General features: G+C 41.6%; 1 protein-coding gene across 1 annotated transcript in view; it reads left to right on the top strand.

Moving 5' to 3' along the window:
• Positions 1 to 11,921, top strand: part of LOC311245574 (guanine nucleotide-binding protein G(i) subunit alpha-1) — a 70,381-nt gene extending 58,460 nt beyond the window's left edge. The window contains exons 8-9 of the mRNA XM_084335467.1: positions 9,590 to 9,781; positions 10,721 to 11,921. Coding sequence (XP_084191593.1) covers positions 9,590 to 9,780 — 191 coding nt within the window. The 3' untranslated portion in view covers position 9,781; positions 10,721 to 11,921. The remainder of the gene's footprint in view (positions 1 to 9,589; positions 9,782 to 10,720) is intronic.
• The last annotated feature ends 3,958 nt before the right edge of the window (positions 11,922 to 15,879 follow it).

The raw sequence follows: 15,879 nt of genomic DNA, 5'->3' as shown, positions 1-15,879 counted from the left end.
AATTACATGGATAATAATGTTAAGGTAGTTGGTTCATTCCAGGCCATCATTAGGCTCAGTCTAAAATTCATAGGCAGTAGCCTATAAATGAAAATGAAATATACATTTATAATATATCATAATGATCCATTTAGATTAGATGTCAACATTAAACAATAAATACTCTTAAAGTTAAGTGCAACCAGTGAGATTAAATTAATAAAACACTTTGTTTTATTTATAACATGCTGCTCCTTTTTATTTAGGGAAGAAGCATCAAATTCTGATGAAAGCACGTCTAAATCCAGGTCCTGCATTAGTGGATTATTTCCAGCAGACAAGCAATGCATCAAGCAGCACAGCTACATCCACATCAACAACCAGCAGTGTAGTGAGAGCCAGAGCAGCCAGTGGAGGAGCTTGCAGTGGAGTTGCCCCTCTACCATCCCCAGGCTCATCCAAGAACCAGTCAACCAGCAACACCACAGGCACCATTAAATCATTTGTTACCTCTAATCCAACACTTCAAGCTGAAATATGCTGGGCAACAAAAGCTGTAACCAGCCACTATTCCTACCATTCATGTAATGACATGGGGGCCATGTTTCAAACAATGTTTCCTGACAGTGAGATAGCAAAGCAATTTACTTGTGGGGAGAATAAAGTGGCATACCTCACCACATTTGGGATAGCTCCTCATTTCTCTTCCCTGAAAACTTTATTAACAGATTGCAGAATGGGTACAATACAGTACGGCTCAATACACACAATTATTAAGGGGATGCAGACCAGAGCAATACTTTCGTCTTGTTTACATCAGGGTCCCCCATGTTCAATTCATCATGACATTTATGACATACACGACATACTGCATAACACATCGGCTCAGCTATATATCAGTTATATATGATGCCAAGTCTACATAATTTTGGTTGTTTAGCACAATAACATCTGATTTAATGTGATGGAAGAAGTGAAATAATCATTTTGAGTAAATATTTAATTTACCACAGCCGCATAAGATGCTGGAAAATCTTGAAAATGCACCTTGAAAATGCTTGAAAAGTGCTTGCATTTTGCCTTGGAAAAGGTGTACAAACCCTGTGTATATTGATGGCAAAGGTTGTGCGCGGAGCCCCGCAGAGGCTACTCTCCACTGTCGCTGAGCAATGCCTGGCAGCTCTCCATGTAAAAATGACAGTAAAAAACTTTGGAGGGCACTTAATGAAGCTATGGGGAGGGATACATTCATCAGGACACCTTCCTTCATAGAAGTGGAGGGAAAGTTTATTACAAAACCTGTGGAAATAGCCAATTACTTTAATAACTTCTTTATTTTATTTTTATTTTTTATTGATCTTTTTCCCCCTCCATTTTTCCTCCGATTTTCTCCCATCCCAATGTTAGTCGTATGCCAATTCCCAATCCCCTTCCTGGTCGCTGCGCACTTACCCCCCACAGTCAGATCATCTGGGAGAGTGGAGGCTATCACGTGCTTCCTCCGACACACGTCCAGCCAATCAACCGCTTCTTTTCACCTGGCAGCGCGGATCCTCCCTGAGAGGGCGTAGCGTGTGGAAGGATCACACTATCCCACTCAGGTCCTATCCGCGCTTAGCAGGCGCCCCGACCGAACTGTAGGAGTCACTGTTTACAACGACCCGGACCCACCCCGCCAGCTTCTCCCACCCTCTAATACAGCCAATTGTATTAGTGTGAACGGCCAGCCAAGCTGGTGACAACCCTGGAGCTGTGAGCTGGATTCGAACAGGCGAACACAGCTCCAGGGTTGGTGACGAACGCAATCTCCGCTACGCCACCTAACCGCCCTTAATAACTTCTTTATTAATAAAGTGGACACAATTGGAAGTCAGATGGGATCTGTGGATGGGAAACTCTGAATCAATAATAAAAAATGTAATTATGAAGGAAAAGGAGTGTAGCTTTGAATTCACGAAGATAAGTGTCAAAGAGGTGGACACACTCTTGTCGAGCATGAAAAATGGCAAGCCATGCGGCTTTGACAATATAGATGGTAGATTATTACAGCTAGCGGGTTCGTTTGTAGCCAAGCCTTTATGTCACATTTTCAACTTATGTTTTGAAAATGGTATTTTTCCACAGTCCTGGAAGATTGCGAAGGTCACTCCGCTGTCAAAAACAGTAGGGAGGCCTTCACAGGAGTAAATAGTAGACCTGTAAGCATATTGCCTGCCTTGAGTAAATTAATGGAAAAGATTATATACAAAAAGGTACAAGCTTATTTTGATGGGAACAGAATCAATTCAGATCACCAACACGCATACAAAGCTGGCTACTCCACAAACACAGCACTCACATCGCTGACTGATAACTGGCTTACACATATTGATAGGAAGTCAATGGTGGGTGCTGTGCTTCTGGATTTTAGCGCTGCATTCGACATTATAGATCATGATCTTCTGCTCATGAAACTTTCAGCTTATAAATTCAATGAAAGTGCTATTAAGTTGTTAAAGAATTACTTACTTAATAGACTACAATGTGGCGCCCCAGTGGCGAACCACATAGCTAGCTCAGCCGCAACACGGCCGACCCGGGTTCGACTCCCGAACCCGTCGTTATTTGCCAAATGTCTTCCCCCCACTCTGTCTCCCATTCCTCCTCTGTCTTTCTCTACTGGACTGCCCAGTAGCAATCAAGCGATAAAACGCCAAAAAATAAATATAAAAAAAAAAAAGACTACAATGCGTGATGTTTAATGGCACACTATCCGAGATGAGGGAACTCCATGCCGGAGTGCCCCAAGGGAGTTGCCTGGGTCCCTTATTGTATGCAATCTTCGTTAATGATTTACCATTAGTACTTAATAATGCATCAATGGAGATCTATGCAGATGATACTACCGTGTATGTAGCGGCGGAACAATCTGAGTCTGTTAATAGGTTATTGCAAGATGAGATGGTGCTAATTTCCAACTGGGTAAGTGAAAATAAGTTAAAGTTAAATGTTGCAAAAACCAAGAGTATAATGATAGCCTCAAAATATACATCTAGATCAAATCCTAAATTAAATCTAGTTCTGAACTGTGCTGATATCGAACAGGTCAGTGAGGCAAAACTGCTGGGTGTTGTAATAGATGAAACACTTTCTTGGTCGAAACACATTAGCAATATGGTGGCTAAGATGAGCTGTGGTACTTCAATGATCCGAAGGTGTAGAAATCTGTTGACTAATGGTACAGCAAAGCTTGTACTACAATCTTTGGTCTTATCACACCTGGACTACTGTCCTACTATATGGTCTAACACCTCTAGGCTTGATCTGAACAAACTCCAGTTAGCTCAGAACAGGGCCGCACGCCTCACTCTGCGCTGCTCTGTGAGGAGTAGTGTTGGAGTGATGCATGCCGCGCTGACCTGGATGACAGTGGAACAATGAGTTCAAATCATATATATGATTTTGATCTGTTTTGTTCTTATGGACTGAATATGTAATTTGTATTTTATGGTTGAGAATTGTGATATCTAACTTTTATTCACTGTTTTGTTCGTTGTGATTTTTTTTTGTGTTTATATTTTTAATGTTTGGACCCCAGGAAGAGTAGTCTCACTTTGGTGTAGACTAATGGGGATCCACAATAAAAACAATACAATAATAGAGGAATAGCTGGGACAGGAAGTAGATCTAGGTACCTTTTTTAAACCACCTGAGTAGGGATGTCCCGATCCGATCACGTGATCGGGATCGGGGCCGATCACGTGATTTTCCGAAGATCGGGATCGGCAAAAAATATATATTTTTTTTTTTTTTTTTTTTAATACCTGTTTTTTTTATTTAACAAAAAAACGTGATCGGGACATCCCTACACCTGAGCCAATAGGAACCCACAGCGTTTCCGTTAGCCGGTAATTACCGGTATTTGACCGGCAAAATCTGTTGAAGTCCGACATATTTAATCTCTCCGGTCTTAATGTCCGGTGAAAATAATTCCCTGAGTCTAAGCACAATTTGATTATTTGAATTGTATTAAAATAGGCTCAAATTAAATAGCCTATGCGATGAACGAAACGATCATTACATTTGTTTCCTCGTTGCTTCTAATAATGACAACAACGTTGTCAGCGAGAGCTTAGTGCTGGGTGTGCAAACTTTTGTGAAGCTGCAGAGCCGGAGCAGCACAATGCAGTATTCCAGCAGTACTCCAATTCAGCCATTTTCAATTCAATGTTGGGTGGGGGGCGCTGCTGTGCGGTCCCCAGAAAAGAGCCAACAACAGCTGAATCAGCTGCTCTGCAGCGCCATACTCTTTGCAAATAAGTCGTTGCGAGGTGGAGAGAATCGTCACGCAAACCCACGATAATGTTGCCGTCTCTCTCTGCCAAATTTCTCAGTTCTTCGCTTGATATAATTAATACAAATGTCCAATATAACGGAATTCGTTAGCTCATAAAAATGTGATTATAACAGACTGTTGTTTATTAATGTCGGGCGACTGCCCACAGACCTATTTGATTTAAAGTCGGCAGCAGCACGAGTCTCGGGACTTATTTTATTTGGAATATAATGACTTTATACGCAAAAGTAGCTGTAACTGAGGGGTACAATTCCCTGACTGTATTGTTAGATATGATATTTAATACCACTACCTCTTGTACTTTAACTTCTGGCCATCCAGTACATGATATAAGTATGATGAACACTTTCCCACCTGATGAAACGAATCCACACAAATGTACCAAATCGAAGGTTTAATATAGCAAAAGGTATATACAACGTTCACTTAATTACATTTATGATTTGAAATATGAAATATGCACTTTTATGGCAAATGAGTATTCGTAGGTAAATCAACATTGAATGTCCAATCTCTGGTTACGCAGGGAGTAAGTATACAACCTGGAATATTTAGGAAATGATAGCGATGGTACTTAAATGATTATAGCTGGATACACTAAGGGGGGGGGGGGGGGTGTCCCGCTGGTTGTAAGACAGTAGGAGGGGGGGGGGTTAGAGAAGCCGCTGGCGGTATCCCATCTGGCCGACGGTGTCTTGGGAGAATTCAAAGTCTTGAACACGGTGCCCACAGAACCTCGGTCCGCAGACGAATACAGCTGGACCCTCTGTGGACGGTAGCTGCCGGTCCACAACGGAGAGACGTGAGGCGACCTCACTGGTGTAGAGCGCCGTCTCACCTGGATTCCTCTCCGGGGGGTAGTTCCAACACTCCGCAGTGTTGGCCTTTATCCATGGAATAATCAAAGCACCCAAAGCATAATCCAAGCCGTGGAAGGCTCGCCGTCGTCCGGGTAGAGTAATCCAATATACAGGTCCGGTCGCCCTGGCCCGGAGCTCCTCGGATGCAAGCACCACTAGGGGTCTGCCCAGCCTGGTTAAGCGTCCAGATAACGTCAGGAACGATGGGGGTACTGATAACTTTAGAACTCTAACCGAACGATGCACCATACATAAATAGACTATTATTAGCTTAATAGAATACGTCCAACTCGACGGTATAGTGCCAAACTATGACTATTCAGCTATTAATCTACACGATATCTCAATGCCTATTCTGGGGCCAAGTAGGCCTTACTACACCACACGTGCGTCGTGGGGAGGCTTTGCGTCTGTCACTCTGTTGGAGGGTAAGGAACTGGACTAAAAGAAAGTTCTACTTTACTTGCGCCATATATATATGCGCTATGAACAAATAGTACCATTCGTATTTCGCCCGACATATTCCTGCGCGGAACCGGGGCTTGCCACGACATGTTGGGCGGCACGATTGAACTTGGACCTAGGGGTATGGCAACCTGGCGCCAGGTTCTCGTCCAATGGTAGAATGAAACTATTATGGGCTGTTTAGTAGACTAAAGGGATATTCAGTGCATATTGTACAAGGAATATACAGGGGATATCAAACGATATACAAATACAATTAAATATATATATATAAATAAATATATATATTCGGTTTAATCTGATCCTTCACAACAGTAGCCTAGTTTTAAGTAAAAATATTATAAATCTACATGCCTTGATGATGTCATTCTTTTGTTTTGTTGTCATTCTTTTGCCTATCAATTGTTTTTAAGCTCAATAAACTCTGACCGGAATTTCTGTCATTTGACCGGTAGATTGAAATCTACCGGACACTGAGGCCGGCAACAATTTTTTCTAACGGAAACCCTGCTGTAGTCACACACCCAGGGGTTTCCTGCTAGTCTCAGCTGGGACAAGAAGTAGATCTAGGTACCTTTTTAAACCTCCTGAGTCAATAGGAACCCACCTACTGAGTAATAGTGCGGATTGGATGTATGTACGGAGTTGTAGTATTAATATGTACAGTGATACAGACATGCTATCATACAGTTATATGGCTTATATGAAGTAGGGGTGGACGGTATAAACGGTATGAATTTGCTCTACGGTATGGATTTTGACTATACCGTGTAACCGGTAGAGCAGCTCTAAAATAGCAATGACGTCATGTAACCACAGCGCGACTATTTCAATCGCATTTGCCCCTAAAAATAGATAGAATTAGTCATAGATAATAGATATGTGCAAACTGGAAAAAGTTATTTAGGAGGCTTCGCGCAGTGGGCGTGTCAACACGCAATTGTCATTTCATAATAAACACATATCACCGCGGCGCACAGCAAGTTTCAATTTCAGTTCCTGGCATTTTTAACCAGTGGAGAAAGGTAAGAGATTTCCCTATCGTTTTTCTTATATGAATTATTCTACGTTAATAAAACATACCTGGTGATCAACTACAGTTTGCTGTAAACATTATGATGTGTGTAGTGTTATGATAACGACGGCTGCAGCGGGAGGACGGCTGCAGCAGTGGATTTGCGAATAGCAGGCAGCTGCAGAGCCGCAGAGCCAGGGGCGCTTTCAGGTCTGGTCACAGGCCCGCTCAACAGCGCCCCCCCCACCCAACGGCTGAATTGCCAATGGCTGAATTGGAGTATTGCACAGTGCAATACTCCAATTCACTCAAATCCAGCATCCAGCCCCGCTGTTTGCAATGGGAGCAGCACGGAGTCTCGACTCGGGACTTATTTTATTTGGAATATAATGACTTTATACGCAAAAGTAGCCTAGTTTTAAGTTAAAATATTATAAATCTACATGCCTTGAGGATGTCATTCTTTATATAGCCTGCCTATCGGGAAAAAAAAATTATTCTAACGGAAACACTGATACCGTGATATATACCGTTACAGTCTATGCTTCAAATTATACCGTGATATACATTTTAGACCATACCGTCCACCCCTAATATGAAGGTGTATAAGTAGGTATATAGACTATAAACCCAAATGAGACATTTTCTGATTAAGCAGGTATCTGGTGTGAATTGTAGCTAGCCGAAACCAGACGTGGGACGCCTATTCTTTTAATCCCAGCCGAAGAGTGCTTCCGCGTTTTCCCTGATTGGCCGCGACACGCCCCGCGGCAGAGCGGCCGCGGCATTATGCAGCCGTAATCCCCGCTGTTTTTCCATTGACGCTTAGCTCACCTCGTTCGCCGCCTTGCTCTGGAGCCTGCGGTGCGGTTGGTGACAAGTAAGTTCGAATCCCTTCAATTAATTTTTTAAATTTTTTTTTAAGTTTATCATCTCTCGCTATAAACGTGCATTCTTTCGCTGGTTACGTTTAGGCATTCTTTCGGAGTTGGTTAAGGTTAGGCTTAAGTTAAGGTTAGGCATTATTTCGGAGTTGGTTAAGGTTAGGGTTAAGGTTAGGGTTAAGGTTAAGGTTAGGCATTATTTCGGAGTTGGTTATGGTTAGGGTTAAGTTAAGGTTAAGGTTAGGCATTATTTCGGAGTTGGTTATGGTTGGGGTTAAGTTAAGGTTAGGGTTAAGGTTAGGCATTATTTCGGAGTTGGTTAAGGTTAGGGTTTGTCGCAGAGCATGGCAATAGAATGCCTGTCTCTTTCTTGACGTGGAGGCAGCAGCCTATTTCCGCTCTACCGCGCGCCGCGGTCACATGGGCGTCATGGCCAATCAGAGAAACGCGACGATCACTTCGGCTGGGATTAATATAGACGCACGTGGGACATTCAAATGAGCAAATTTGTTTCACTTACAACTTTTCCTCTTTTAAAATGATAATTTTGGCATGACCTCATGGCCAAGTAAAGCTTTTATTAGTTGCCCAATTGAAAACCATACAACTGTATAAACACTGAACACTAAACACAATGAACTTTAGTTTCATGTTTTTTGTTTTAATAAATCTGTTTATTTGCACCCTTTTAAATGTACAAACTGTACAAAAAATGTATAGAAATTAAAGCCTGCCATTGGCGACCAGATTTTAGGTTTGGCGAGTGCCACTGAGAGGTCTGTCCGCCATGTGGCGGGTCACAAAATAGTAATGTAAAATAATTAAAACTGCAGTGTGTTTTGGTCTTACGACAGGCCTAATTTGTGGCTTGTTTACCGATGTCACATCCACTACTCTTCTGTCCTGAGTCCTGACTGCCCGTGGCACCTGCTTGCACTGTAGGGAGCTAACTAAGCTAAGCTAATTAGCATTAGCTGCTAATCCTGGAAACGCTCAAAGCACCGTCAGCGAGTCCACAAAACCAGTTCCATTAGTGAGGAAAGGGGTTATATTAACGAGGCTTGACAACAGGGGTTCAAAGATAACTTCACATTTATTGGTTTATTTATATCGCTTCATGCATCCACCAGGCTCTGTGTGTTCTGTTGACATCCTAGTCTAGTGTGTGTGACATCATCAACTACGCGACTCAGACGGAGATGCATCCAGCTGCAGGACCGCAGAACCCATACGAGGCTGCATACTATTGCTCAGACGGGGGCTCTCTCTTGCTCTCGCTCTCTCCCTCCCCCCACCTCTCTCTCTCTCTCTCTCTCTCTCTCTCTCTCTCTCTCTCTACGTTCAATATGATTTAAAGCCAAACGTTACACTATAAATACTAACTGGATAGTTGATGACCATTTCATTTCATTATCTGAAATATTCTAAAATCAGTCTGCTATACGCCATTATCCCTTTGTGATTATTTTCACAGTCAAAGTAAAAAAGAAAACCAGAGGACTCTGATGAGGACATGATTGAGGAGGTTTAAGTTAGGTTTATAAAACTATTTGCTTAAAATTTTACTCTGGCCTCTTTTTTAAGTGTATTCTTCAACATAATACCCTATCTACTTGAAATGTGTTTTTTTGGCTGGTAAGAAATATGCTTGGCTGGTAGATTTTGCCCATCTACCCGACACTGGCCGGTGAGTCAAAAAGTTTATTTTGTGCCCTGATCACACCTCTGCTAGTATCAGGTGTGAGGGTGATAAAGGCTTCAAGTTTCCTCAAATTTGTCTAGAGGTCCTTTCAATGAGAACCTTATTTTTTCTAGATTTAGAGCCTGTAGAACCACCTTAATCTGCTGTGCGTAGGTGGGGAGACATGCTTCTGTTGTAGTTTCTTTGTAGCAAAACAGAAGCAAGCGCGTAACATAATTTAATCAGACAGCCAATATCGAGCGAGTGCACATACTAACACCACATTTTCTACCAACATGAAACATAAAACCCTTCTCTCTCCCTCTCTCTCTGCCTCTCCCTCTCTCTCTGCCTCTCTCTCCACTCCAGGCTCCAACACGTACGAGGAGGCAGCGGCTTACATCCAGTGCCAGTTTGAGGACCTGAACAAGAGGAAGGACACCAAGGAGATCTACACCCATTTCACCTGCGCCACGGACACCAAGAACGTCCAGTTTGTCTTCGACGCCGTCACCGACGTCATAATCAAGAACAACCTGAAGGACTGTGGCCTCTTTTAGGGTAAAAGCCCCGCTCTCATACCAACATAGCCGGAACACACCGTCCAGTGGGATTGTTTTAGAGATGGCAATGTGGCGCTTGGATAATTGAGTCCCTCAGATGAATAATCCTACAAGTCCATTGCAACTGTTCTGATTTGTGCAATTTTCAAATCACATTATCTTGATATATTATTAGCGCAACCATGTGTTTAAAAACACTTTATTCTTAGCTTAGAAACAGACTCATCAGTGTCTAATACGTGATTGCTCTGTCCTCTGTTCCACTGTGTGTTCATGCGTGCATGTGTTGTCATGTTCAATGTTAAACCTTATACACTACTTAAATAAATAATAATAAGCTATTTGTATAGCACCTTGCATACAAGAATTGCAGCTCAGTGCTTCACAGCAGTAAATTAAAAAGTGCAGACATAAAATAATCATAAAATAGACGGCAGCCAAATAGACTAAGCCAAGGTAAATACAGTAACTTATTTGGAATTTACCCTTATGTTTGCAATTTTATTGAAATTATGCTTTTAAGTTGCAGGAAATGACAGCAAATGTCTTTCTTTATTGCAAATATTTTGCCTCTCAGATGGGGGGCACAGCCCCCCTCCGTACCACCCCCTAGTTGCTACTCACCACCATCTTGTTAGAAAATCCCTGATCTAGCTGTATATATTTTAGTGTTACATCCATTTGTGGTTAAGAGGCAACAGAGGTGGGATACTTTGTGGCTGATGAAGTTTACCATTATGTCGGTTGTTTGAAACATTTCAAAACGGACTTAAATAAATTTTTCCGAATGCGCAAATTGAGGTACGGTACATTTGTCAGGCGTGACCGGAATTCTAAAATCTCTTGGTATATATATTTTTTTGTATTCTAGGTTAATTGCCTGCCTTGTACCATCCTAATTGTGGCTTCCCCTCGTCTTCCTCTTGTTTCTGCTCAGGCAGTGTGCTGGCCATCTTGCAGTGACCTACCGGAGTCTGACTAGAGGGACCTCATCGCGGACGCTATGTAGAGAAATGTCACTTTTAACCTCTAATTAACTTATGTTGATCTCTAAAAAGGTTTTAAAGATGCTGTGTAGAAAAACGTTTGTGTAAAATATTTGTACAACTGTCACTATGGCTGGGGGATTTTTCACTGTTTTTAAAAATGTTTTTATTTTAAAACCGGTCATTTTATTTTTATTTTGAATTTTTATATGAAAAAAGGGGGCCTTTTTGCATTTATTTTCTTTTCTTTGAAAGAATTGAACACCTTTTTTGTCTTGTGTTTTTGTAGGTACTTGTGCCTTGCATGCTTTAGTTGCAGTGCTTTTGTGTTTTCGTTGGCTTAGTTATCTGCCAGTAGACGTGCCCCCCCTCCCCTAGGCCATATGATCTTGTTCCCATGATTACATCGCCATCCCATATTAGCTTGTCTCCCATTGGATGGACAAAGCCCGACCAACTCGCTCTCTCCGTAGACCACCTCACTCTGACTCTGACATACTGTGAGAGCTGTGTGGATGCCTTTTTTGCATGTCTGTGTGTGTGTGTGTGTGTGTGTGTGTGTGTGTGTGTGTATGAGGTGAGTGAGTGCCTTGATGATATGTGCAAGGCATAAGCCTGTGAGAGTGCGTATTGGCATGCGTGTGAATGTCTAGGCAATAGGCATGCATGGTGCGTGCACGCATGTGTGCGTTTTGGATGTGTACACTTTAAATCAAAGGGACTCTCTTTTCTCAAATTGTCATCCTCTTTCAAAGTGTTTTTTTAAATGACAAAAAAAAGAAAAAAGACACGCTCTTAAACGTGTGCATGTTGTTGTGCTGTTGTTACCGACAGGAACATTCCTACCACCCCAAAATCATTAGCTATGATCGGCTTTGACTAGAGGATGACAATGACGACCTCGTAGCAGATAATAAGGACCATGTATGTAAAGTACGGTGCACACAGATTGAGAGTTTGGTGACTGAGCAGAAGTGCACTGTTATTGACTTATGATTTTTAATGGTTTCAGGTTCCATATCCCTCCCCCTACCCCTCCCTCTAAGCCCCACCCATCTTTTTCCATTGGATGGGGACATTAGTGGACTAATTTCCATTATTTTGCTAATAAAAGAGTTGCTATGGTGAAATCATGGCATCCTTCGCAACAAATGTTTGTTTTTTGTTTTTTTTGTGCCTTGTTTTGAGGGGTGACCATCTCCAACCCTGCCCTCTTCTTGCTAGGGAAGCAATAGTTGTGATTGGAGGATAAAGAGGGCAAAGGTTAACTTGAGTTCAGTTCTCCTTCACATCTAATGAGACAATGCGGGGGGAAATACAAGTTTCTACTTTTGAATAGGGGTTGTTGCATTAACTCAATGGTGGCCAATAACGAGTAAACTAGTTTTTGGATCTTTTTATCTTTTTCCTTTGATCCCCGTTCTAAACGTTCATCCGGATCACTAGGTGTCCCTGGCTCGTTTGCCTACGTTGGAATTGCAAAGCCGATCGAATCTCACCAGGTGACAGCCTACCTTTTGAACTCTGATAGAAAGGGATCAGTAGAGACAGTCTGAACTGGACTATCAAGACTCGCTCTGAGGGGGAGGAGCTCTTGCGGAGCAATCGCCTGGAGATCTGCTCGCCTCAATACCAATAGTTTCCCGTAAACAAGTGTAATTACATATAAACGAGTAATCGCGATCGCCGATGGGATCACTGGAATTATTCTTTTTGGCGTACCTTCTGGCTAAGGTAAGGACCCCCTGTCTATTTTACCGAACCTGAAACATGTTTCTGTAAAGATCAGTATTTTACCGGACCTAAACCAAGCCTTTTCTAACGATTGCAGTTTCGGGGTAAGCCCCCCCCCCCCCCCTTGATGAGTTTGTGAAGTCACATGTGTACATGGTATATATCTTTTGATTTGGGAGTATTTGGGGTTTCAGGGAATCAACCAGAGCGATTTTAACTTATTGCATATAACACGTTTTATCTCGCGATCTATGGAAAAAGACTGGATTATTATTATTATTTAGCGTATAATAAACTACAAACTACAGTGTGTAGAAACAAACTATTTTTTACATGTTGGACTAGAAATAGTGTCTGTCAAATGAGCCATACTATTGTTTCCATAGCTATAATATAGAATATACAATAGCTCCGCAAAGATCGTGAAAATGGTCAAGAAAAGCTGGCGCTGGAAAAGCTTGTGGCCGTGAAAGAGTTAAGCGCCTCCTGTTGTTCCACATGGGGTTGCACAACGGCACTGAGCGAAGCTTGAGCCCTTTTTGGAAGTCTAAAGAAATGCTCTCTGTGCATTTCAGTTGTGTGGAGCTTCGTTAACTTGCAGTGTCTTGTATGGATGAACTTCCGTCAGTCGAGTTTCAACTGAAATTTACAGGTGTGGCGGGGGGGGGGGGGGTTGAGTAGATGACAGCATTTTATTAATTTATTAATAATTTAATAAAGTTCCTTTTAAAGGGGAACAACAACATTTTGGGAAATTAGCTTATTTAACATCTTCCCTGGAGTTAGACAAGAAGATACATACCTTTTTTGTCTCTGTGCGTGCATTTTAGCTTTGGGAATAGACGCTCCGTTAGCATAGCTTAGCTTCATCACTGGAAGTGAGGCAGGACAGTAGCCTTACAGTGTATTGCAAGGTCTGACATTGACCAAACTTGATATGCATGACCTTGGTGGGCTCTAGGTCAATGTCAGACTTTGCAATCAAAAGTTAGGGGGCTAATAACCCTTGCCATAATTTCAGTGCGCCCCCTAACTTTTGATTGCAAGGTCTGACATTGACCCCCTTTTCAGGAGTTGACCTAGAGCCCACCAAGGTCATGCATATCAAATTTGGTCAATGTCAGACCTTGCAATACACTGTAAGGCACTGTAAGGCTACTGTCCTGCCTCACTTCCAGTGATGAAGCTAAGCTATGCTAACGGAGCGTCTATTCCCAAAGCAAAAATTCACGCACAGAGACAAAAAAGGTATGTATCTTCTTGTCTAACTCCAGGGAAGATGTTAAATAAGCTAATTTCCCAAAATGTTGGAGTTCCCCTTTAAGGCTAGGGTGAAGATGTCTTAAAGTGAACTGTTCCTTTTAAAGCTAGGGTGAAGATGTTTTAAAGTGACCTGTTCCCTTAACTCAGGGGTCGGCAACCTGCGGCTCCGAGGCCGCATGCAGCTCTTTAGCCAATCAGCTGCGGCTCCCTGGCAAAAAAAAAATCTTTTTTTAAACTTTTTTTTATTTTTATTTTATTTTGGAGATCGATGTCATACTGTGACACTGAAATGAAAAAATATTTCATCAACAAAGATATTTAGTCAACTAAAATATACAGTACGTCACACCCCGCGACTCTCCCTGCCGTCTGCAAGTGGCTAATCTTGCGTTTCCGACCCCCCCAGTAAGCTAACCATGGATAAATCCAAAAAAAGGGAAATCTGAGGAAAATAGAGGATTTAATTCAGCGTGGACATATTAATTTGCTTTCACGACTAACGATGCAGGCTTACGCCTGATATGTGGTGCCACTTTTGCGAACAACGAAAAATTTACTTTTTATTTTATAGATTTTCCACAAATAAGGGAAGGACTCTTAATAGAGCTGCATAGTTCAGGGGTTTATTTCAAGGTAGGTCTACAGATGCCAGTGTTTTTTCTCCTTTTTTGTGTTTTATTTCAAAGTAGGTCTACACATGGTAGTCTTTTTTCAAAGTGGACTACTTTTTATTTTATAAATGTTCCACAAATAAGGGAAGGACTCAAATATACCTGAATAGTTCAGGGTTTTATTTCAAAGTCGGTCTACAGACACCAGTGTTTTGTCTCTTCTGTGTTTTATTTAAAAATAGGTCTACACAGCCAGTATTTTTTCTCCTTCATAAGAGTTTGAGGTTTTCCTTTGTTATAATAACAGGTAAAAACAGCAATAAAAAGTCAACATTTTTATTTTTGTTGCTTTATAATCCCATTAATGCAACAAACTGTGTGCTATAAGTATAAAGTATAAAAAATCGCAAATTACTTTGCGTATGCAATTGTCAGGTGTTTTATGCTAAATGTGGGGTATGCTTGGGGCAGTGGCGGCTCGTGAATTCTTCTCCGGGGGGGGGGGGGGGCGAAATTAATTAGTATCCCCCTCTATCTCTCCTCTCTCTTTCTCTCTCTCACTCACACACAGCGCGACGTGGAATCGATTCGTTACACAATCAGACCTAGTAGTATGTGTAGTATATACCAAGAATAACTTCAGTATGAGTACAGGGCTGTACACATATTTTGCATATTGTTAAACGAGCCAAGGCTAGCTATTAAACTATCGATATGAATTGAAAATGGGGGACCCTGATGTAAACAAGACAAACGTCTTTCTCTGGTCTGCATCCCGTTAACAATTGTGTGTATTGAGCCGTACTGTATTGTACCCATTCTGCAATCTGTTAAATTAAGTTTTCATTCAAACATAGACTCGGCGAGATATTGAACAAGCCATAATCCACTTATTTTAAATCCAAAAGAAACTCCACTCTCTCTCTGATCAATCCAATAATAAACACATGTATATCTTGTCATTTTAAACAAGTTACCATTCATTGTCTGGTTGATTATGCCCCACCCGCAGCGAAATTAATTAGTTCAACAACAATAACACAGCATCGCAGAGAGAGAGACAGACAGAGACAGAGAGACCAGCAGGGGTACTTGTGGTTCCAGAAGCGGCACCCTATGTGGATACTGTGAATAATGTATATTTTAGTTAGATAGTCAATTATAACACTACCTTATGCATACTGCACCTTATGTGACACTGTGAATACTGTGAAAATATATTTCAGTTAGTTGGATAGTAAATTATATTGACCTATTTGTTTACACTGCTTGTGTTGTTTTCACTACCTGTACCCCAGTGGAGGCTGCTGACCAAATTTTTAGGTGAAGCACAAATTATTATATTATATTATATATTAAATAATATTTTTAAAACATCCCCCACTGTGTGTCAGTGGTCAGTGGACACAGATGAAAACATATTAACATTAGGTGACAGCGGACCTGACCAGATGAAAACATATTAGGTGACAGCGCACCTGACCAGATGAAATCATATTAGG

Source organism: Notolepis coatsorum (genome assembly GCF_963971535.1).
Source record: "Notolepis coatsorum genome assembly, chromosome: 18".
Lineage (NCBI taxonomy): Eukaryota > Metazoa > Chordata > Actinopteri > Aulopiformes > Paralepididae > Notolepis > Notolepis coatsorum.
The sequence above is the reverse complement of the archived record's forward strand: the minus strand, read 5'-3'. Positions and strand labels throughout refer to the sequence as shown.